We start from the raw sequence: 24,793 nt of genomic DNA, 5'->3' as shown, positions 1-24,793 counted from the left end.
AGATGTTCCAATCGACATAAACTGATCTATAACTAAACTCAGTATTAATCCATCGACAAATCAAGATGATACAGGCTTATGTAGCCACTTTTAAGGATGGGTGATCGCACAGGAGAAAATACTAAAAAAAAATAAAAGGAAATAAAGTCAAATGAAGGGAGTATTTCAAAGATCATAGACCACATGACTCAGGATGTCAGCGTTCCACGATATTTCCAGTCCAGGTTAGATGCTGTCCTGTGATGATTCAGCATTGTGGCCTTATGTCTAACACGGCATCTACCGCACTATTTGTTCCTTTACTTTATGCCCACTACACTGTAAGGGCAGGGACTGTGTTACCAAGACTTGTATTCCTAACCAAATATATAATGCGTGGTTAAGGAATATATTTTGTGAAGTTATGACGTGTCAGGCACAGTGCTAGGTACTTCTAATCTTGAGACATAGTCGGTATTACCCTCAATTTCACAAACAAACTGAACCTCTGAGAAATTAAAGAACTTAAAACAACTGGCAAATGGGTGGCACCAGTCCACCTACTTCCAGAATATATTTTGAGTCAAGGCTCTGTTTGCAAGAACAAAAAAATCACAGGCTTGTAAGTATTTCTTGCACCTTGTAGCAATAGGTCTCCATTTACATAAATTCTAAAGATGAACGATTTTTGTCTCATCTAAAATATTTAAGTTGCAGGCTACCCATCCTGACTCTAGAATAAAAGGCTGAGAATACAGGAAATAAATGTTTAATTCAAATGTTGCTGAGAAAAGGTTATCTATAGTATTACAGTACTGATAACTAACATTCATGTCAGGCACCATTCCAAGTACCTTACATGTATGAAGTCGATTTTTTATTCCACTGTACAAAACTAGCAACTGAGGAAAATCTGCTAAGAGTGAATAGTCTCTATCACTGTACAATCATAATCCTTTACCTTCGGCAGAGACCTGCATACTATCTGGATGAAGGGCCATAAAGCCTAGGAAAGATAAGCTGTAAGCGAACGGAGCCAGAGGTGGATCAAGTAACAGGAACATTCTTCCTTATCAGGATAAAATGTTTATCACTTTTCGAGCAAAGTCATCTCAAATGGAAAGAGACAGGAAAGAACATGGTTAAATGATGGAAAATGAAATAAGAAAGGGAGAAGCTGACCATAATCTTATAGCTGCAACATTATGAAGGTAAGGTCTGAGCTACGATAGGGATGAGGTAAAAGATATTTATATATAGATCAAAGAATTTAAAATCCTAGTGAACTTGAACAACTAGCCATATAAAAGGCATCTTTTTGTGGCTCATATCACAAAAGGCCATCAACAAATTAAGAAACAGTGAAATAAAGAGAGCAGTAGGTTTATTCTTGGGAGACAGCCCGTGCTGCTTCTTATCCATCCCCCCCCCCAAAAAAAAAAGTGGGTGGGAAGGGGCATTCAACCTCAAGACTTTACTTCACAATGTGGTTCCAAATGCCTCTCCACAGCATACATGACACCCTCCTTCACACCTGAAGGGAAAAATCCAGTTCACCACATTTGGGTGTTGTTATTTTTAGCATAAACTTTTGTTCTTCTGTAAGAAGCATCGCTCTGGATTCAAACCACATGAATGTCAATGAATGTTTTTTCCATTATATAATCATTTAAAAAATCACCTATGAATTGAAACTTGACATGATGCACTGACAGTTTAGGATCATTTTTCACTAGTCCCATGTTCTTGTAGTTGATTTCATATGTTTGGTACAGGTGATTATAAGACAATGTATTCCATGAAAACAACATTCATGCTGGAATCATAAAATCACATTTGTGATATAGTCTTTTTAGAAGCCTGTTTTTAACTTTTGTCCTCAGGAGTTACTTTCTTCTTGCTGTTCTGACCAGTGACCTTTTTCCTGTGACAATGAAAGTTGAATTAGAAATTTTAGATATGTGTACTTTCCAAAACTCTACCAGTTTAATAAACATTTACTGAAACCTCCTGTATAATCAAGTATACGAGGCACTAGGAACACAAAGATGTGTCTTTGTCCTTGAGAAAACCACATCCACCTAAGTGAGACAGAAACACCACAGTCAACTACACTACAATATGGTATGAAAGACAGATTCTGATCCTGAATTAATAAGAAGAGTTCACATTGATTAAATGCCAGATACTGTTTATAAGTCATTTATATGTATCAACTCAGTCTTCCTAACTTACGAAGATTCTATTATTATCCTCATTTTACAGATGTGGGAAATGAGGTAGAGTGGTTAAGTAACTTGCTGATCATCACACACTGGTAATAAATATTAGACATGACACTGGTAAAAATTTTAGACATGACAGTCTGATTTTAGAGTTTGGTGCATGGTGAATGCCATCAACTAACTGTTAACACAGGAAAAGGAAAAAGAGTTTTGAGAAAATAATCAATATTCACGTATGACAGTATAGTAATGCAAAGTTCTTAGATGTGTATCAGTTCATTTAATCCTCCACCAACTCTGAGTGGCAGAGTTGGTATTATTTATATAACTATTTCCATTATATATAGGGGGAAAGAGGCTTAGAGAGGTGAAGTGACTTGTCCAAGATCACACAGGAAAAGGTGTTATTAGAGCCAGTTATTCTGGCTCCAAATCCAATCTCCCCTACGCCCTACTACACCAGTTTGAGTTTGCAGCACCTGAAGTGACACCCACTAGCCAACAGGCTTCAGGTTTATAGCTCAGTTGGAAAGCTGGGCTTGAAGATATGGACTTAAGATTTATCAGCATAGAGCTGAGGCCACAGGTGTGGGTAGGATCATTAAAGCAACATCTACAGTGGAAAGGTAAACGAGACTCAGATCAGGTCTTGTTTGTATGCTATGTTAAGAAGTATGGCCTTTAAATGTGAAGAAAATAGAGAGAGAACCAAAGCATCTTAAGCAGGGGGCTAGTGACAAGGTTTATACCAGGTGTCCTCAAAGTCTTAGCGCAGCTTTAAGTTTTAATAACCTCAGATCATAAAAGCTACAAACTTACAAAAATCTGCAATTAAAGTGTCATTATTTAAAATATTGATTTTATTCTTACAGTTCAACACAGCCATGATCTTATGCTCTAGTCAATTTTCGACCTTTGTAAAAACTTTTATCAGCTGCGGCTCAGTGCCTGAAAGGACTGCATTTCCAATCCCTGCTTTAAGATCACTCAAAGAATGAGGTTCTGATGTGTACGCAACAATTCTGCAGCAGCCCACCACAAGAAGACGTCTAATGAGACAGATCAGGTGACCAAGCAGGGCAACCTTCTCTACCAATCCACTGGTCACCCAGGAACTGTTGCCACAAAGAATGAAAATAAAAATGTATCAAGAATGCACAAAACTGAATAAGTACAAGTTAAATTAAAATAATCTTTCAAAGGATGTAGTTTTGTAAGGTTGTAACATTTATTCTTCCCAAGTTATTAAAGCTTAAAACCACCAAACCCTTTGGGACACTCTGTACAGTCTCTGTACTGGGGCTGAACATTATTTCTCACAATCAATACAAAATGTCAGGCAGACTCTTTCATTCAGAAGGAAAGTGCAGGTTTTCTTGCCTGGGTTCACCTTGTTCCTTCTACATGCCTCAATTTTACCTATCCTTGAACATAATTCTACTTCCTTGAAACTTTCTGTAACTACACCAATCCATAATGATTTTATCCCCTTCTCTAAACTTCTGTTTTATTTAAAAATTATTATCTAAGTTTTTTCATGTAATCTCCTTTCCCTAACTTCAGGAAAGGGGTCTCATTTTACATCCATTCATACACCTTACTACATATTATATATGTAGTAAGACTGAAGGTGGACAGTAAGTACTTGGTAAATGCCTACATTTTATATACGTTATATATTAATTGGTACTGATAGAATTTGAAGAGTGTCATTTTTCCTTAAATAGTGGAAAGAATAGTACTGTGCAGAATATTTTAGCCCACCCCTATGAAATCATGTAGTTTCCTGGCAGTAACAGGCAAAAAAGGTAGTCCTGTGTGTATGCTAAAAAAAAAAAAAAAATCTATGCTTTAAAATCCTCAAAAACTCAGCTAAATGACTACAAATTTACCCAAGTCATACTGTTCAGAGGTGTTACAATGTACTTCAGCATAAGCCCAAGATCCTACTGAAATCCTGCCCAGAATATGGAGCTTGAAGGAAGACTCCATCAGTGTGGGTCAGCAGTCCTAAGTACTGGCCTCAGTGGTATGCCCGGATACAGGCTGTGTGGGGACGGTGGACAGTGCAATGCTAAGTCATAGTGAATTGAAATCATATCTTCAAAGATGGAGAAAAACAGATCACTAATATACAGATAAAGAAAGATTCCAAGAGTGAAGTATCCAAGTTTCTAAATCACAGGCAACCTAAGATATATTACTTTTATTACATTCTATAATGGACTGTAGACCTATCAAATTCTACTTCTAAAAATCTATCCTAAGGAAAAATAATGCTTACGTTGTAAGAATATGCCAGAATCAGGGCTTCCCTGGTGGCCCAGTGGTTGAGAATCTGCCTGCCAATGCAAGGAACACGGGTGCGAGCCCTGGTCTGGGAGGATCCCACATGCCGCGGAGCAACTAGGCCCGTGCGCCACAATTACTGAGCCTGCGCTCCGCAACAAGAAAGGCCGTGATAGTGAGAGGCCTGTGCACCGTGATGAGGAGTGGCCCCCACTCGCCGCAACTAGAGAAAGCCCTCGCACAGAAACGAAGACCCAACACAGCCATAAATAAATAAATAAATAAATAAAATCTAAAAAAAAAAAAAAAAAGAGGGCTGTCAATTCAAGTAGAAGAGGTTAAAAAAAAAAAAAAGAATATGCCAGAATCAAACAGTAACTTTCACCATATACTTACCGCTTATCCTTAGCTTTTTCTAAGAAATATTTTGGAGTTGTACTAATGCTCTCCCTTTCCAAAGGCTTCTTAATCATCTTTTTCTTTTGTTTACTGAAAGGTACAAAGAAAGAACTGAATTAAGTGCAACTTAATTGAAAAGAGCTAAAACTAGTTTTGGTTCTTTGGTTCGCAAAGTTCGTTTCCTTCATCCACCTACAGGTTTACAGCAACACCACTGTATCCACTTTAATATACTAGGTCACCTAGCAGTATCCAGAGAGGTAACCCAAAGGGATGATAAGTTCAACCAGTGTTTTAAAAGGCACTGATTATGATTAAAATATGTCATGTGTCACTCTTATAGCTTGTGCTAACAAACACCAGAGTTTGATTTTGGCCAATTAACTGCTTTTTACCAGTTTTATGAATTAGAACAAAATCTGAGCATATTTCACTCACGTTGAATAATACTTTAAAAATGTGAATACTTAAAATTTCAAGGATGAAAAACTGGCAGGGAAAGAACAGACAGTATTCACAAATATTTAAAAGGAAAATTTTTAATCTTAAAATGTTCTAAAAATAGTAGTAGTATTAGAACTATGATGTATAAGAGTGTGAAATCAAGAATATATATGTGTAACTGATTCACTTTGTTATAAAGCAGAAACTAACACACCATTGTGAAGCAATTATACTCCAATAAAGTTGTAAAAAAAAAAAAAAAGAATATATATGTAAAGAGAGAGAGAGAAGCTCCAGGTAAATTCAAGATTGTACCTTAGTAGTTTTTGGAAACCTTTTATGTATTCTGGGACAGGACATCCGGCCTGCTGGATAACATTGGCAACACTGAAAAAGGTACCCATAAACGTAAATTTGTATCTTGTCAAACTGATGTTTATGTACATAAACCCTCTGCACAATATAAGAGGAACTAAAACTACACAAACAAAAAAGTAATCCAGTAAAGTGTTTTGATAAATTATTACCAATTATTACCAGATGCAGTCATACTGGATTACTAAGAGAATGGTCTGCTGGACTGAAATCAATGTCTTGATGAAATTTTTAGATAGCAGCTGTTTCTACTCAATATTTAACAAGCCCTAAACAGCTACTAAGCCCAGTATTGGATGAGACACTGAGTGAAGTCAGTCACACTTAAATTTATTAAATGATAAAGCTTGACATGGTCTCAAGCTTCTCATGTATACAGTAAGTCCCCTACACATGAACCTTCAAGTTTTGAACTTTCAAAGATGTAAACATGCGTTCGCATGCCCAATCATGTAAATTAGTTCACATGTCTGGTGTACATTGTCATATGCATACATCCTCTACAAGTGGTTGTGCTTTTGTGTACTTTACTGTACAGTACTGTATAGAGTGCAGTAGCACAGTATCTTTGTTTCAAGCCCAGGGTGTCCGGAGGCAAGCATAAAAGCAGCGGTGAGGTAGCTGGTACTGCTAAGAAGCGCCAGCTGTTGTACTGTACTACTGTACTTTTCAAGGTACTGTACTGTAAGATTAAAAATGTTTTCTTTATTTTGGGGTTTGTTTTTTATGTATTATTTGTGTGAAAACTATTATAAACCTATTACAGTATGTACTATATAGCCAGTTGTATTAGTTGGGTACCTAGGCTAACGTTGTTGGACTTATGAACAAACTGGACTTAACGAATGCGCTCTCGGAACGGAACTTGTTTGTATGTAGGGGACTTACTGTAGTAACTTATTCAATCCTTACAACCCTTTGTAGTAAATACTATCATTATCCCCATCTCCCAGATGGAAAACTGAGGTACACAGTTGCACTGATATGGGGGTCATCAGGTGTACATGCTTGGAGTTGCTGAGAACTCAGGTGAATCTAGGCTGTTGCAATGTACTCCCCTACACACCACATGTGAAAGTCTGATCACAGCAAAATCAAGGCTGACAGAGGCAAGGCTCAGAGGGCACGAAGCAAAATCTTCGCCAAAACTGATAAACAGAATAAAGTACAAACCGCCTACATCCACAACTCAACTTCATTTGTTAGAAATATGAACTATTGCCAATTATCATCAGCCTAAAATTCCTGTAAGCAGCCCAAATGTAGGAAACTCAGCTTCTATATTAAAATCTATGACGATGGGCTAAATTAAGATAAGATTCTAAAAGTGTATCTATCACAGGTTACCCAGGCTTCAAGGGGCTACAACTGAATATGAGAGTGTGTTACTAAAACAGTTTTTCCTCTATGACAGGTGATCCTGGGACTAAACATAAAACTCCAGCTGCCCCTAAGAGTGATGGGAAGAATACACTCATGATAAGAGATCATTTTGACGGGGCTATAAGAGACTCAGGGGTTAACTTTAAACTATTAATTAATCCAAAAACCTTAATATTACATTTTGAGTAATATCAAGTGAAGGCTATTGGGAGAATTTTGTGAGTCTGAAACTTTTTTCTTTTTTAAATTAATTAATCTTTGCCTGCATTGGGTCTTTGTTGCTGTGCGCGGGCCCTTTTTAGTTGCAACGAGTGGGGGCTACTCTTCGTTGTGCACAGGCCTCTCATTAAGGTGGCTTCTCTTGTTGTGGAGTACAGGCTCTAGATGCGCAGGCTTCAGTAGTTCTGGCACATGGGCTCAGTAGCTGTGGCTCGCAGGCTCTAGAGCGCAGGCTCAGTAGTTGTGGCCCACGGGCTTAGTTGCTCCATGGCATGTAGGATCTTCCTGGACCAGGGCTCGAACCCATGTCCCCTGCATTGGCAGGCGGATTCTTAACCACTGTGCCACCAAGGAAGCCCGTGAGTCTGAAACTTAATGAATATTCCATTGTGAATACTTCCAAAATCTTAACAATGGAAGGGCAAAAATGAGGCCCTTTGATAATTTTTCTTTTTTTCACGGCTAAAGTTTGTTTGACTAATACCATAACAGAATTTGGGACACAGCCATTTTGTAATTATCCGTTAACTGTGTATGAGAATAATGAAGCAATTTTGCCAACTTAATGCTAAGTTTTTTCTAATTTACCTTCTTAATAATGGTTTATCATCTTCAGTGAAAAACGTAACAGCTCTTCCTTTATGCCCAGCTCTTCCAGTTCGACCTAAGAGAAATCAGACCATTAAAAAAAAAACCTACTTTTGGGCGGAATGGGAACTTCAAGAATCACATATACACATCACTGGATTTTCACAGCACTAAAAACTTGAGCATGCTGAAGGGACTGGTAGTGGTGCTAAGAGAGGTGAGTAGAGAGAGGGGTGGGGCACACGACTCACCTATCCTGTGGATATATTCCACTGAGCTGGTTGGAAAGTCATAGTTGATGACCAAGTTCACACCTTTAAAATCGATCCCTCTGGCTAGCAAGGCTGTACAAATAAGAACCCAGATTTTTCCTGCTCTGAAGCTATGGACTGTGTTATCTCTCTGGTTAACAGAACATATATTAAATGTTTTAGTACCACTCTAGGAATGGAAAACAAGTACTTCATAAATTTAATGCCAATTAAAAATAATTTAGTTGTTCTTTATTGCTTTGAAAGTATGCATTTGACTTTACCTGTTGCTGAGTTCTGTCTGCATGAATAACATCCACATTAATACCTTCATATATGAGCTCATGAAAAAGTTCTTTAGCCCTTTCAATGGACTGAACAAAAACAAGAACAGGTGGATTGAAACCCTAAAAGAAAGCATACATAATCCATAATCAAGAATATAACTGCAGTATTTCATATTTTAGTTCATTTTAATTTAGAAATTGACAAATTTCTTAGACCAGAGGTCCAAGTCTGCCTCTGTCTTCCTCACCATCCATTCTCTACAATGGGTTCTTTCTCCTGTTGTGGAGTACAGGCTCTCCATCTAATTCCAATAATCTTGTCTAATTAATTCCCCTTCATCTTTCTACAGCAATGGATGCCCCCTCTTTGAAATAATCATCTGATTGCTTCTGTGCTTCAGAACATTTTTGTTTCTTCTTAAAATGTAATAGCTGTCATTTTTTAAAAAATAAATTTATTTAATTTATTTATTTTTGGCTGCGTTGGGTCTTCGTTGTTGCGTGCGGGTTTTCTCTAGTTGCGGTGAGCGGGGGCTACTCTTCATTGTGGTGCGTGGTCCTCTCATTGTGGTGGCTTCTCCTGTTGCAGAGCACGGGCTCCAGGTGCATGGGCTTCAGCAGTTGTGGCTCACAGGCTCTAGAGCTCAGGCTCAGTAGTTGTGGTGCACGGGCTTAGTTGCTCCACGGCACGTGGAATCTTCCTGGACCAGGGCTTGAACCCGTGTCCCCTGCATTGGCAGGTGGATTCTCAACCACTGCACCACCAGGGAAGCCCCAATAACTGTCATTTTAATCTGTTATTTATCCTAACTGTGGGTATTCCCCAAAGCTTAGTCCTTGTTTCTCAGTTCTCTCAATATAATCTTTATCTTATCAAGTTCCATAAAATCTGTTATCAACCAGCAGCCCTGAGCAAATGATTTTTTTTACATTAATATCATCAAACCCCACCTCTCTCTCAAACCAGCTTTCTATATTTTTGACTGTCAGCATTAGGGCTTAACCTTGTTATTTTGGTCCACGTACCCTTTCAGAATCTAATGAAAGAAAGCTATGAAGCTTTCTAACAGGCAACCACACATTCACACAAAATGTTACCTATAATTTCAGAAGGTTCACAGAACTCCTGAAGTTTATACATGGCTAAAAATCTCTGGTGTCTAATTCCATTTGAGTATCTGTGAAAACCTTAAATTTCCTACTGCCAAATGATATCCTTAAGAACATTAGTAAAACATGCACATAATAGCAGTTATTATGTGCCAAGCACTATTGTTAAGTACTATATTTCTATTAACTCATTAATAAAACAAAAAACCCCACTCTAGTGTCCTATTCATTAATGCCCCAGTTCTCTAAGAAACCAGCAGAGTGATGGGTGGAGATTCAGGGGCAGATATATACAGGCATACTTTGTTTAATTGCACTTTGCAGATATTGTGTTTTTTACGACTTGAAGGTTTGTGGCGACTCAACGTTCAAGCAAGTCTATCGGCACCATATTTTTCCAACAGCATTTGCTCACTTCACATCTCTGTATCACATTTTGGTAATTCTCGCAATATTTCAAACTTCATTATTATTATATTTGCTGTTGTGATCTATGATCAGTGGGTGATCTTTAATGTTACTGTTATGACTCAGTGAGGGCTCAGGTGATGGTTAGCATTTTCAGCAATAAAGTATTTTTAAGTTAAGGTATGTACATTGTTTTGTTTTTTGTTTTGTTTTGTTTTGTTTTGTTTTGCGGTACACGGGCCTCTCACTGTTGTGGCCTCTCCCGTTGAGGAGCACAGGCTCCGGACGCGCAGGCTCAGCGGCCATGGCTCACGGGCCCAGCCGCTCCGCGGCACGTGGGATCCTCCCGGACCGGGGCACAAGCCCGTGTCCCCTGCATTGGCAGGCGGACTCTCAACCACTGCGCCACCAGGGAAGCCCTGTACATTGTTTTTTAGACATAATGCTATTGCACACTTAATAGACTACAATATAGTGTACACATAACTTTTCTATACACTGGGAAACCAGAAAATTCCTGTGACTCACTTTATTGTGACATTGGCTTTACTGTGGTGGTCTGGAACAGACCCACAGTGTGCTGGTGTGGAAAAAGGAGGCATTCAGGGCAGCAGGTAGGTCTTTCCCTGGCCTACCCCAAGCTGGCAACAGAAATCTTAATATATTCTGAGAGGAAAGCCTCTCCCCTTCGAGACAAGAGTTGCTCCAATGTGCTTCTTACCGATTTACCACTGGATTACTAAGTATGACGCAAGAGTAGCATTCAACCTCCCCCCCCACCTTTTTTTTTAAGTTTCTAAAACCTTTTATTTCAGCTTAAATATGGAAACAGCCAGGGCACGGAGGGGGGCCCACCCAGGAATCCTGCGGCAGGACCCCCTCAATAGCACACAGCTCAGGGATCCAGGCCACAGCACTAACCACCCTACCTGGGGACAGGGAGGAGAGCTGGGGGCCCTGCAGCTAGTTCTGGATGGGAGTTAGAGTGTGGGCAGGGAGAAGCTGGAACAGAGAGACCCCTAAAACTGCCAGCAGAAGGCGGGAGACCCAGCAGAGCCTCAATCAAGGGTCTGCCAGGAAGTTAAGTGCTCATAATAAATCCGTCTTCCAAGGCTAGTAATACAAGTAATTGCTAGTAATATTACACCTAGTAATACAAGGCTTGGTGAACATTAACAAAACTCAAGAATGTAGTCCAAATATACCTTTTTAACAAGTTCTCTCATGGCCAGAAGTTTTCCAGTCTCAGACCCAACGAAGAGAAGCTCTTGTTCTACGGTCTCTACTGCAGAATTCCTAAGAAGAAAACATCCCTTGTAGTTTGCAAGAGCCAATTTTTGTTTCCCCCCCTTGAATTCTAAATAAATGAAAAAATTTACACACAACTCCAACAGAATGACCTTTTCCACTGTCAATATAAGTACCAAATTATTTATATTTTAACTTAAAGACAAAGTTGTTATTTTTAAATGTTTAATTCATTCTTTTTTTAAATTTTTAAATCCAAGTATAGTTGATTTACAATGTTATATTAGTTTCAGGTGTACGGCAAAGTGATTCAGTTATGTGTGTATATATATGTGTGTGTGTATATATATATTATTTTTCAGATTCTTTTCCATTATAGTTTATTACAAGATACTGAATATAGTTCCATGTGCTATACAGTAGGACCTTGTTGTTTATCTATTTTATATACAGTAGTTTGTATCTGCTAATCCCAAACTCCTAATTTATCCCCACCTCTGCCTTTCCCCTTTGGTAATTGTAACTTTGTTTTCTATGTCTGTAAGTCTGTTTCTGCATTGTAAATAAGTTCATTTGTATCATTTTTTAGATTCCACATATAAGTGATATCATATGATATTTGTCTTTCTGTCTGACTTACTTCACTTAGTATGATAATCTCTGGGCCCATCCATGTCGCTGCATGGCATTACTTCATTCTTTTTTATGACTGAATAATATTCCTCTGTGTGTGTGTGTTTGAGTGTGTGTGTGTACACCACATCTTCTTTACCCATCACCTCTCAATGGACATTTAGGTTGCTTCCATGTCTTGGCTATTGTAAATAGTGCTGCTATGAACACTGGGGTGCATGTATCTTTTCGAATTATAGTTTTCTCAGGATATATGCCCAGGAGTTGAGATTGCTGGATCATATGGTAACTCTATTTTTAGTTTTTTAAGGAACCTCCATACTATTTTCCATAGTGGCTGCACCAATTTACATTCCCACCAACAATGTAAGAGGGTTCCCCTTCTCCACACCCTCTCCAGCATTTATTCTTTATTCTTTTTTAAATTTTTATTGGAGTATAGTTGATTTACAATGTTGTGTTAGTTTCTCTAGCATTTATTCTTTGTAGACTTTCTGATGATGGCCATTCTGACTGGTGTGAGGTGATACCTCATTGTACTTTTGATTTGCATTTCTCTAATAATTAGTGATGTTGAGCATCTTTTCATGTGCCTATTGGCCATCTGGATGTCTTTGGAGAAATGTCTATTTAGGTCTTTGAATGTTTTGTTATGATTATAAAAATGTTATCTCAAGAAAATTTTAAAAAATAAAGACATAAACAATAAGATAAATCACCCACAATTCTACCATTTTAGAATAAACTTTGACATTTTGTTGTGTTCTAGTCATAAATTTTCATGTGTCTAGTTACTTACAAAATTTTTCTAAAAGTAAAATTATCGGGTAAAATGAGAACATTTTAAAGGGGGTTGTTACATATGCTTAAATTTTTTTCTTAATGGTTAGCGAAGGTTTATTTATTGACAAACAGTTGGGGTGAGGTATCTTTAGGCTTTATTAACACTCTATACCATGTATAAATACTTTTTCCATTCTGTTATCTGCCTTTATAATTATGTTTATGGTTAATCTGTTCTATTTTTCTTTTTATACACAGGAGTTTTATGTTGAAAGTAGACAGGATATTCTTTACTGTTTCATTTGGCTTCTTTTTTACTTAACATGGTACTACAAGCACTTTTTCATATAGCTACAATCTTCACTCTGACCATTTCATGCATTGCATTGTAGTATATCAAGTGGCAATATCATAATTTCATAAGACTTTTCTCTACCATTTAGCATAAATGCCCCCCAAAATATTTTTTAAAAGCAATTATAAATCAAGTGGCTCAGTAACATCAGCTTCCTTCTCTGTGGCCCTACTTTGTTAAGCCATCAACGAGATTAAATCCTTTGGGTGGCCACAGAGCTCATGTCATACTTTGTGGATTGGAAAAACCAACTAAACGCATGAGGATAGGAATATTAATATGACAATATGAGAATCTCCCTTTGGATTATTCTAAAATAGAAAATGCTTAATCAATCTTGACTTTAAAGAATATATTTCTTTCAGTCAAACTCTTTTTATCAATCTTAGGCCACACAACCTATCTCTTTTAGTCTAAAATAATGACGTGTTTCTTAAAAAAAAATGAGTGGGATAATGTGGAAGAACAATTACCTTGCTCCAATGGAAACAGAAATGACATTATCCAAGTTGAGTTTGCACCACTGCTCAACATCATAGGCAAAAGTTGCACTGAACATAGCTCTTTTGACCTTGTGGGATGTGCAGGCCAAGAAAATGGAAGCCAGCTGGTCTCTGAACCCGGTTTTGCCATCTTCAAACAGTTTATCTGATTCGTCTACTACCAGCCATTCAACGCTAAGAAATAACAAAAAAAACTTGTGGGTATTGAACTGAAAGATCCAAGATGCTTCACTACCTGTGGCAACACATGAAGAAGTCAAACCACAATGATGCTTCTCAGATCTACATATCATACCAGAAAAAGGTATAAGAAAAATAAGCAAGAAAAAGGTAAAAACGAGATAAACATAAATTAATGTACCTATTCCATTAGCCCCAAAGATATGAGGTTCCACTGGCAATGACAGAAGCTCAGACAAACCTTATGAACGCCATCGCCATTGCTGAAAGATGCGAAGACTTCTAGGGGAATTCTGTACTAACTGCTTATCGGAATCTGTTACCTTTCTTCCAGACCAGGAGAGTTACTTTTCTATGAGTTTAATGAAAACCATTTTTCTCAGCATCAAAGAGCAATAATACAAGTAACCGAGGACAATATATAATCAATTTAATGAAAAACACACATAAAAGACATTATTAAAGTAATGTACCTTGTTAAGTCTATTCCTGGAGGATCTTGCTTTAATAAATAGATTAGTCGATTTGGAGTAGTCACAAGAATATCTATAAGGAAAAATAAATGGTACAAATTGCAAAAATAACATTCATCCCTCTTGAATTAGGGGATTAAGACTACTGAATTTCCGTTAATAACCTCAGGTGGGGAGAAGTGGTTATATGCACTACACCAACAACACAATAAGCTAATATACATATTTTTTTAATCCATCATAGCACAAACTCCTATATCCTTACTCTCCTTCTATTTGATCTGCCTTCTCAGCTTCTAAGAGGCAAGAATACTATAATCCACCAGTCTGCTTATCAAACATTTGTTTTTCAGGAAAATACTTTCCTTAAATGCAACTTTACTCAGAAGCTCAAGATAAAAGACAAGTAAAACAGATTCTCTGGCTGATCTAAGAGTAGGGATGTAAATCAATCTTATCTGCAGAATATGTCCATGGCAGATTAACAATCAACAGAATATGCAGGGATTCTCAACCTCAGCACTACTGGCATTTTGGTTCAGACAACTCCTTGTTGTAGGAGGCTGACCTGTGCGTTGTAGGATGTTTAACAGCATCCCTGGCTTCCGTCCCTATACCAGTAGCACCTCTCCCCAGTTGTGACGACTTCAAATGTCTCCAGATATTGCCAAGTATCCCTGGGGTAGAGGGTGAGGTGGGGGTGAAGGGCAGGATCACCTCGGGTTGGGAACCCCTGGTATATATTTATGTAACCCCTGGTATATATTTATGTAACCACTGGGTGGGGGTAAGGAGGAGATCTCTTTCAGCTTCTCTAAAAATCAAACTAACTACACTTTAAGAACTTCTAGGTAGCAATTAGGATACTTGTAATTTCTAAATCCCTTACGTCTCAAGCATGAACCCCTTACCAAACTTCTTAGATGACCGAGGTCCAAATTTCTTGGCTGCAACTGCTGCTTTGTGGATCATGTGTATCCTGAATCCTGTTCCCTCAGATATTTTTACTAACTCTCGGTGAATCTAAAACAGAAAATGATAAAAACATTAGCTGCTAAAATACTTGGATAAGATGTATAGTCTCTTTTTCATTATTAACAAAATAAATCTAGTATCAACCCATGAATACCTGAAATTAAGCCCACAGTAATCTGTAGATTAACCTGGAACCTCAGCATTTTGGAACATCAATACTAAGTAAGATTCAGTAGTTTCTTCCGGTCTAGTAAACTAGTTCCAAGAGATAAAACCAAAACTCTTCCATTCTGTTACATATTGTTTGTAGAATACAGTGCTGTTACAAAGCTATTTCATACTTGGCGTGTATTTTATATTAAGCACATTGGGAGGGTGGAGTGGATCATTGTATAGTTTTACTTTCTCAAAAACTGAGATGAGGTTTCATTTTTCTAGGTGAGGAAAAAAAGTTTTAGAGGGGAACTATATATTATAGTAGCCTTCCAACTTCAAGGATCTTAGAGCATATACCAAAGTATAAATGTTGAGAACAACATATTTTATAAAGCTGAAAAGACTTAAGAGACTTGCCCACATGCAGTAAGATACAGAGAAGTGTGCTTTGAACAGAATATGTGACCATGAGAAAGACACGGGCCTTACTCTTTTGGACCTTTCTATTACCCTCAAATAAGAAAGATAACTGACAAACACAAACACAACCTCTTCAGAAACTCCCAGTCATACCTGGCTGGCAAGTTCTCGTGTTGGTGATATAATCAGGGCTCTGAAGCCTTTGTTTGTGGGTTGTTTCAGCTGCATTAAAATAGGAATGCTAAAAGCCAAAGTCTTTCCAGATCCTGTAGGAGCAGAAGCCAGAAGTTCTCGACCCTAAAAACAGAGCATATTAAGTACAAGGAAGAGCACATAAATTTTTCAGAGCCCAGTCAAATAATGCTACCAGCCATAAAAATAACAAAATTATACATAATAAATCCAAACACTCACATTCCCATCACTCTTCTAACTTCTCCCATATTTGCTTTTCTACCCACCCCTGCTACAACCGCCCCAGTAGAGTTTCTGAGCATTATTACTAAAGTCCATTTGAACTGGGTAAAGAAAGGAGATAACTAAAACCCAGAGATGATTCACAACCCTATTTCCATTATTTCAATTTTTCTTTCCCCTAAACCTCTTTATCAAAGCAAAATTACAAAACCAACTTTTTGACCTGATATCTGCATTGCTCCATCCTTAAGGAAGGTTTTAATAAATAACAGAATAGCTAAAAGTTAGAAATAAAAAGTGGTGAAAACCTGAGTGACAGAGTCATTTATAGGTGACAATCTTCAAAAAGTCACTGTGATTTTTTTTTTTTTTTTTTTTGGTCACTGTGATTTTTAAAGCTTTAAGCTAAGGTCACTACAGAAACCACCTTAAATGAAAACTAAAAGCAAGTTTACTATAATGTCAGTCAACAACATCATTCAAATATATTCTTATTTCAGTTCCCAAAGAAAATGAAAAGGATTAGTATGGATGAGGAGAGAGGGAACTCATACCCTTTGGCTACTAGAACTGAAGCCATCTTGGTTATGTTGGGGAAAAAAGTCAGCTCTCACCACTACAAAAAGAAACCTCAGAAAAACTTAATTTCCAAAAGACTAAGTTAACTCATGCTTCTAGCAACAACACATAAACAAATTATGGTATATTCATACAACAGAATACCACTCAGTAACAAACTACTGATATATGCAACATGGAGGAATCTCAAAAACTGTATTAGAGTGAAAGAAACCAAAAAGAGTAAATAATGAATGATTCCACTTATATGATTCCATAAGAGGCAAAACTAAAACATGGCAATAGAAACCAGAAAAGTGCTTACCTCTGGGCCGGGGTCAGGTGAGGACTGAATGGAAGGGGTATGAGAGAACTGTCTGGAGTGACAGAAATGTTACACATCTTCACTGAGTTGATGGTTACATAGGGTAGGCACTGTTGAAACTCACTGAACTGTGCACTTAAAATCTATGCATTTTTTGGGTACTTAAATAGACTTCAATAATAAAAAGTACTGGGATAAAAACAAAGTCAGGTTATGTGCAAGAATTCTGTATTTCTGAAATAGTTCTTGAATATTACAAACTAAATCATGGATGAAAAAACAGAACATAGTCCCTATCCTCAGAAGATTAACACTCTTAGTTAAGTGGAAAAGATGAATATAATTAGTGCAAATACATAGTAGTGTAAAGTGTAAGACAAATGTTGCAAGAAAAAGAAAACACGTGGAGAACTGGGTGGCAGGAGAAACAGTGTTGGCAAAGGAAAAAGATCACATCTAGCAGTAGTGATCAAGACAAATCTTACGGAGGCACAGGTATTAGAGACGGACCTTGAAATCAAGGGTAGGATTTCAACAAGGGGAGATAAGGCAGAAAGGAAGATTTCAAAGACAGAGGAAAGAGAATGAACACACACACACACACACACGCACGCATACTCACTTATAGGCCTTCATACTCACATGCAGCATAACTGGAATGGCTTGCATTTGGATTGGCGTAGGTATCTGGAAGCCTGCATCTAGAATGTTCTGAAGCAGTCGAGAATTGATTTTAAATTCCTGGTCAAGTTGCTGAAATGTAGCAATTGGGTCAGGAAGATCAGTTCCTTGGACATGAATTTTATGTTTATTCCGGAAGAAGTTTATCTGAAAAGTGAAATAAAGGAGTCACCATGAATGTGGTCAAATACATTGTCAGATGGTGTAAAGCAACAGTAACGGTTTCTGGGATAAGCTTTAGTAACATATGAAACTTTCTGGTTAAATTCCAATCCCTACAAGATATAGATATTAGGTATAATTCGTGCCCTTTCATAGAAGGAAGACCTTCATAACAATGAAACCTATCTATCCACACTTTCCTCATATTAATGTGTCAATGCCATGAATAACGTGTTATTCATATTAATGTGCTGTCACAGTCACAATCTTATATAAACTTCTAGAAGGCAGGCACTGAATCAATCTATTGTCTTTATATGGCACTTAGCAGACAAGTGCCAATGCCTTTTAATGATCTACCCTAAACTCTACTTATGAGTGCCAAAAGCAGAATCAAGTGATGTTGATTTTTTTTGTTTTCCCATTTTCTGATCCAGACAGCCAAATTCTAGATTCGGGATTACTAACTGAGCTGAACAATACTCTCCATCTGCAATACGGCAGGAGCGCAGCAAACGTGACAACGGCATATTTGTTGTTTCTTCTGAATTCTACTCCTCCTAGTCCCAAGCCATAAAATAGGTTTCTTAAGAATTCTAACTCTCAAATCCCTGTCAGAGGAAATCCTTCTAAACCAGTGTGAGCTTAACATAAAGGAGAAAGGGGGCCAATTTCATGTTTATCAAAAGGGAATAAGAAATTTTAAAAATTTAATTCTAAACACATCATCAATTTTGACCTAAGTTTCAAAATTTCAAGATATTTTCAAGAATTTTAAACTTTAAAAATTTCAGCCACATCACAAATACTACTTTAAGTTTCCATTAAAGTAAAATCTAATCTAATGTAAGTAATCTTCTAAACAAAACCATATTCGCTTTTACCAACAGAATAATCCAAGGATAGTGAAAAAGTCATTAGGCCAGAAAAACAATTGGATGAAGACATTTTTCTAACCTTTTCTTTTCTGAGCTGCTCCAACTTCCCTGAAGTTAGTTTATTTTCTCTTTTAACTTTTTTATCTTCAATCTTTGCTTCCACAGATGATATCCACTGTATAGTAGAAACTTCTTGAGAAGTAATTTCTAAAATACATTTTTAAAAAATTAAAAGATTTTAAGTGCAACATTCTTAGGTGGCACAAACAGGCCATACTTTACCTTCACACTAAACAAAAGAAAAAGTACTAGTGGTTGCAACTAGATGAAAGAAAGTAATAGGAGGTATAAAAATTGGGAAAGGAGAGGGGCTTCCCTGGTGGTGCAGTGGTTAAGAATCCGCCTGCCAGTGCAGGGGACACGGGTTCGAGCCCTGGTCCAGAAAGATCCCACATGCAGCGGAGCAACTAAACCCGTGCACCACAACTACTGAGCCTGTGCTGTAGAGCCTGCGAGGCACAACTACTGAGCCTGAGTGCCACAACTACTGAAGCCCATGCGCCTAGAGCCTGTGCTCTGCAACAAGAGAAGCCACCCAATGAGAAGCCCGTGAACAGCAACGAAGAGTAGCCCCTGCTCGCCGCAACTAGAGAAAAGCCCGCGCGCAGCAACAAAGACCCAAGGTGGCCAAAAAATAAAAATAAATAAATAAAATTTTTTTAAAAATTGGGAAAGGAGAAGCAGGTTGTGTGTTGGTAAAATCAGAGCTCTGAAGCTCACTCCCTTCCCTTTTTTTTCTTTTTAGTTATTTCAGCTTTGTAATATGTACCTAAATGTACACTTGAAAACAATAAGGGATTAATTCAAAAACTATTTAAACAATAAGAGATGTCAATGAGGCAGCCAGCTTTTCTATATCCACAACCAGCCAGAAAATAAATATGATGCAAGAAAAGATTTCACTTATAATAGCAATAAACACAACACAATACTTACGGACTACTCAATATTCTAAAGAGAGCAATTCTCACTAAATCTATAAATAACACTAGCTCCATGAAAAGTAATGATAGGATTGTTTTGGTAACTGAAGTAGCTGACTTTAAAGTTTACATGGGAAAATAAACATGTACGAACACCTAGAAAATTCTAAGAAGAGTAATGAGCAAAGACTGCTCCTGGAATTTCTTTTAAATTTTTTCAACTTCACCGATGTACAACCAACACAATAAACTGCAGATATTTAAAGTATACAATTTGAGGCATTTTGACATTATGTATACACCTGTGAAACCATCACCACATTTAAGACTATTTCCATCACTTCCCAAAATTTCCTTGTGGCCCCTTATAATGCATCAGTCCATCCCTAGGTAACAACCTGTATTCTTTCTTTCTTTCTTTTTTTTTTTGGCCGTGCCGCACAGCACATGGGATCTTAGTTCCCTGACCAGGGATTGAACCCGTGCTCCCTGCAGTGGAAGAGCAGAGTCTTAACCACTGGACCACCAGGGAAGTCCCCTGTTTTCTGTCACTGTTGATTAATTAGCTTTTTTTCCCCTGGAATTTTATATAAATGGAATCATATAGTATTTAATAAATTTAGTCTGGTTTCTTTCACTCAGGGTAGTTATTTTGAGATTCATCCATGTTGGAGCATGTATCCATAATTTTAACTTTTTATTTACAAGTAGTATTCCATTGTATGGATACACAATTTGTCTATCCTCCGCTTGCTGAAGGACATTTGGGTCATTTCCAGTTTTTGGCTGTTACATATAAAGCCACTCTGAACACCTGTTACAAGTCTTTGTGAGGACACACGTCTTCCTTTCTCTTGGGTAAATTCTAGGAGTGGAATAGGTGGGTCACATGGTAACTGCATGTTTATTTAAAAAAAAATCCTTTTCGATTTCTACCAAAAAAGCCTACTAGAGTTTTAACTGGGTTTGCACTGACTCTATAGATCACTTTAGGGAGAAAATATCCAGTTGCCCAATCAATAAAAAGAGTATGCCATACCACTCTTGGAATTTATAAAGTAAGGCCACATTAATTAACACAAGCTGGTACTGGTGTAGGAATACAGAATTAGAAATCAATGAAATAGAACAGAGTCGAAAGACCCAAATATATATGGGAAGTAAGTTACAATAAAAGTTGTATTTAAATCCATCGGGGAGAAGATGTAATATCAATGTATTAGGACAATTAGCTAGACATCTGGAAAAAAATTAATTAGTTCCTCATTCATTCCTTATACCAAATAAAATCCCAGAGGGTCAAAGATTTCAATATAACAAAATAAAACTACAAATAAGAAAACATGGGAGAATTTTTTTAAAATAAGCTTAGGGCTTCCCTGGTGGCGCAGTGGTTGAGAGTCCGCCTGCCGATGCAGGGGACGCGGGTTCGTGCCCCGGTCCGGGAAGATCCCACATGCCGCGGAGCAGCTGGGCCCGTGAGCCATGGACGCTGAGCCTGCGCGTCCAGAGCCTGTGCTCCGCAACGGGAGAGGCCACAGCGGTGAGAGGCCCATTCACCGCAAAAAAAAAAAAAAAAGCTTAATGCTTAGAATGCAAAAACAAAACCAAAAAACCATAAAGGAAAAGATAAATTTAACACATAAAATGGTAATAAATAAATAAATAAATAAAGACGATAAGGGACAAACTAGAAAACATATCTGTATACATAGTATGCTACAATAGAGCTAATTTCCTTAATATATATAAGGCCTAACAAATTAAGAAGCAATAGATGAACAATATTAACAGTAAAAAGGTGCAACAGTACATGAGGCAGCAAATTAATATAAAAAGGAAACTCTCGTACATCGCTGGTGGGCATCACCAATTGGAATGACTTCTTTTTTTGGAAAGACTTTTTTTTTTTTTTTTTTTGTGGTACGCGGGCCTCTCACTGCTGTGGCCTCTCCTGTTGTGGAGCACAGGCTCCGGATACGCAGGCTCAGCGGCCATGGCTCACGGGCCCAGCCGCTCCGCGGCATGTGGGATCCTCCCAGACCAGGGCACGAACCCGTGTCCCCTGCACCGGCGGGCGGACTCTCAACCACTGCGCCACCAGGGAAGCCCTGGAAAGACTTTTTAAAAAAATAAAATTTTGTTCCCTTTTATGAGACAGTTGGCATTAATAGACCTGAATCATTATTCATCCACGAGATCTTGAATTTTCCAATTAAAACTATATATATGTCTGTCCACACTTGTTGCTAAATGGTTATAGGGCATATCTGTGTGTTTCTGGTTGCCCAGGAAAACAGGGCAACCTAAGCTGGTGTCAGGTCTTTTTTCAATTCATCTCGGTGGAAGGCTTTATTAAACTTCCTTGTAGCCAGGAAAGTAACATGACTTGTTAACTACGAAATTCCACTTCTAAGAATTTATCAGACAGATATACCCACACATACACACAAAGTAAAACATTTATTGCAACACTGTAACAGTAAAAGTGAGGAAACAAACTAAATGTCCATCACACAGGAACTTGTTAAATCACGTATGGAATGTACAATGGGACACTATGCTATGTTAAAATGAACAAGGTAATGCACTTCCTACTGATTCCAAACAACCTCCTAGATATATTGTTTTTTATAAAAGGAGTAGGGGTAGGGAAGGTTCAGAACAGAACAGCATACAGAGTACACTATATCATTCACGTTTTTTAAGCGAGGTATTAAATACATGTGAATAGAATATCTCTAGGAAAATACCTAAGAAATTGATTAACAGTGGTTGCCTCTGGAGAAATAGGGGACTAGAGACAAAACAGTGGGAAGAAAATTTACTTTTCACCATTGTATAACTTTTTAAAACCATATGTAAGTATTTAGTTTATTAAAAAGGTAAAATGGCTAGGAAACTTAATAGATGTAATAGACAAAGAAAAAAGGTAAATACTCCTATTGTTGAGTACAGAAAAAAACCTTGTGAAAAACAGGCAAGGTGTAAAAACAAACAAGTCACAAAACTTGAAACGTAAATAGCCAACAAAGCCTATGAAAAGATGTTCAACCTTGCCCATTACCAAGAAAATACAAGGTGGCGCAGTGGTTAAGAATCCGCCTGCCAATGCAGGGGACACGGGTTTGAGCCTTGGTCTGGGAAGATCCCAAATGCTGTGGAGCAACTAAGCCCATGCACCACAGCTACTGAGCCTGCGAGCCACAACTACTGAAGCCGGCGAGCCTAGAGCCCGTGCTCACAACAAGAGAAGCTACCCAATGAGAAGCTTACACACCGCAACGAAGAGTAGCCCCTGCTCGCCGCAACTAGAGAAAGCCTGCGCTCAGCAACAAAGATTCAATGCAGCCAAAAATAAATAAATTTAATAAATTAAAAAAAAGAAAATACAAATTAAAAAAGTTTCACTCATGAGATTGGCTAAAATGTTAAGACCAACAGTATCCAGCATTGACATGGCTGTGGTAAGTCATTTTGCTTCTGTTCAAAGAAAGAAATGTGCATGCCCTTTCACCTAGTGAATTCACATTTAGGATGCTAATTACAGAAATACAGCACCTGTACAAAAAGATATATGTACAGGTACCTTATTGTAGCAATATCTGTAATCACAAATACCTGGAAACAACCTGAATGCCATCAACTGACAAATAGCTGTACACTGTCTGAGGTGTAATCATAAGCTTGCATAATTTCTGTAATTGAAAAAAAAAAGAAAAAAAACATACATCAAGCACTAACCTGAAGTCATCTTCTTCCTCTTTTTCTTGTTCTGCTCCCTCTTCCTTTCAGTTAGGCTCTCTTCATTTTTCTCTTCATCTTGTAGTTCCTGATGAGTTCTTGAGGCTTCACACTCACCTGGGACAGACTTCTTGTTTCCAAAAAAGTCCAGTCCCTGTAGCACCTCCGAAGAATCAAAGTCATATTTCCTTTTTCCTATCTAAAACCCAGAAAATTTCAAATGAAATCTACAGACAGACGGGCACTGTTTTCACCCTAGCAGTGCTGGCAGTAAGGGTGTGGGTACAATGATTCCCCATCTTTTTTATCTTTCACCAAATATTTGTTTGAGCTGACAAGTGTGTGTGTGGGCAAATGGAATCCAAGATGATACCTTTTCTGACCTTATAAAAGTAATAATAATAATCATAATAGCAACTAACACTTATAAGCATAACACTTACATGCTGTCAGGCAGATTTCTAAGCATGTTTAGATATATTAAATTCCTTCTTCCTTCAACAATCCTAACGAGGTAAATAGCAATATTACAGATGAGAAAATCGAGGCATTAAGAGGTTAAGTAACTTGATCAAGGTCTCAAAACTAGTAACTGGCAGACCCAGGATTTTACCTGAATAATCTGGTTCCAGAGTTCAAACTCTTAACAACTACGCTATGCCGACAGACAAAGAAGAAACACACGTGTTGCACACACACACAAATGTCCTTAGTCCCAATACCAAGAAATCTTGATATTCAAGATTTTCCACAATTGGGCCCTAACTACTCCCGATTTATCACTCACTACTTCCCTATGTAAGACCTCCCATTTATAAATCGCTCTTCTCATTGGTTACTTAACACGCCATGGAGTTGCGGGAATAAAAAAAAAACATGCCCACTAAAGGCATACGCATGCCAAGACAAACCTGGAGAGACTACAGTGAAATCATCTGTTCTCTCCGTTTGGGGCTGTTTCTGCTTTTCAAATTCTTTTCCATCAGTTTCGGAGCAAAGATAACTTCTGAAAGTAGGATTTCAACTGTGCTTTGAATAAACGCAGAAAGGAGGCCGGGAGAAAACGTTTCCTTGCTAGACCCAACAAAGTCTACAGAAGGATCGGAAAAGAGTTCACTCAGAAGGCCAAGGGAGGGAAAATGCCCCACAGCCAGGCCACGGGGTCTCCGAGTACCGGCTCCCCCAGCAGCCGGTTCCTTTTCCGGCACCTGCCCCTTCTCAGTTACTCGGGTTTCTGACGCCTTGCACACAGTACCTTGAATCGGGCAGCGTCCGCCGAGAAGCGTCTCACGTCGAATTTGGCACCCGCGCCGAGCCGGCGAAACAGATCGTGAGCATCCATCTTTTCCCAGAAAGCTCCGC

The 24,793-nt window shown here is 38.1% G+C and overlaps 1 protein-coding gene across 2 annotated transcripts; it reads right to left on the bottom strand.

Moving 5' to 3' along the window:
* Positions 1 to 1,346: 1,346 nt before the first annotated feature.
* On the bottom strand, positions 1,347 to 24,793 carry DDX52 (DExD-box helicase 52). 2 transcript variants are annotated; one of them, XM_060082003.1, is made up of 15 exons: positions 24,687 to 24,793; positions 23,432 to 23,630; positions 18,784 to 18,911; positions 17,626 to 17,811; positions 15,837 to 15,980; positions 15,044 to 15,155; positions 14,133 to 14,205; positions 13,450 to 13,653; positions 11,163 to 11,253; positions 8,437 to 8,559; positions 8,153 to 8,303; positions 7,902 to 7,977; positions 5,652 to 5,723; positions 4,890 to 4,982; positions 1,347 to 1,903 (listed from the first exon to the last, which is right to left on the bottom strand). In XM_060082003.1, the coding sequence occupies exons 1-15, from the start codon at positions 24,771 to 24,773 to the stop codon at positions 1,846 to 1,848; spliced, it is 1,797 nt and encodes a 598-aa protein (XP_059937986.1). In that variant the 5' UTR covers positions 24,774 to 24,793; the 3' UTR covers positions 1,347 to 1,845. The 2 variants fall into 2 exon arrangements, with proteins under 2 accessions (XP_059937986.1, XP_059937985.1); XM_060082002.1 differs by lacking the exon at positions 1,347 to 1,903 and adding an exon at positions 3,086 to 3,319.

This window comes from Mesoplodon densirostris, chromosome 18 (assembly GCF_025265405.1).
Source record: "Mesoplodon densirostris isolate mMesDen1 chromosome 18, mMesDen1 primary haplotype, whole genome shotgun sequence".
Classification (NCBI taxonomy): domain Eukaryota; kingdom Metazoa; phylum Chordata; class Mammalia; order Artiodactyla; family Ziphiidae; genus Mesoplodon; species Mesoplodon densirostris.
Note: the sequence above shows the minus strand (reverse complement) of the source record. Positions and strands in the feature narration are given on the sequence as shown.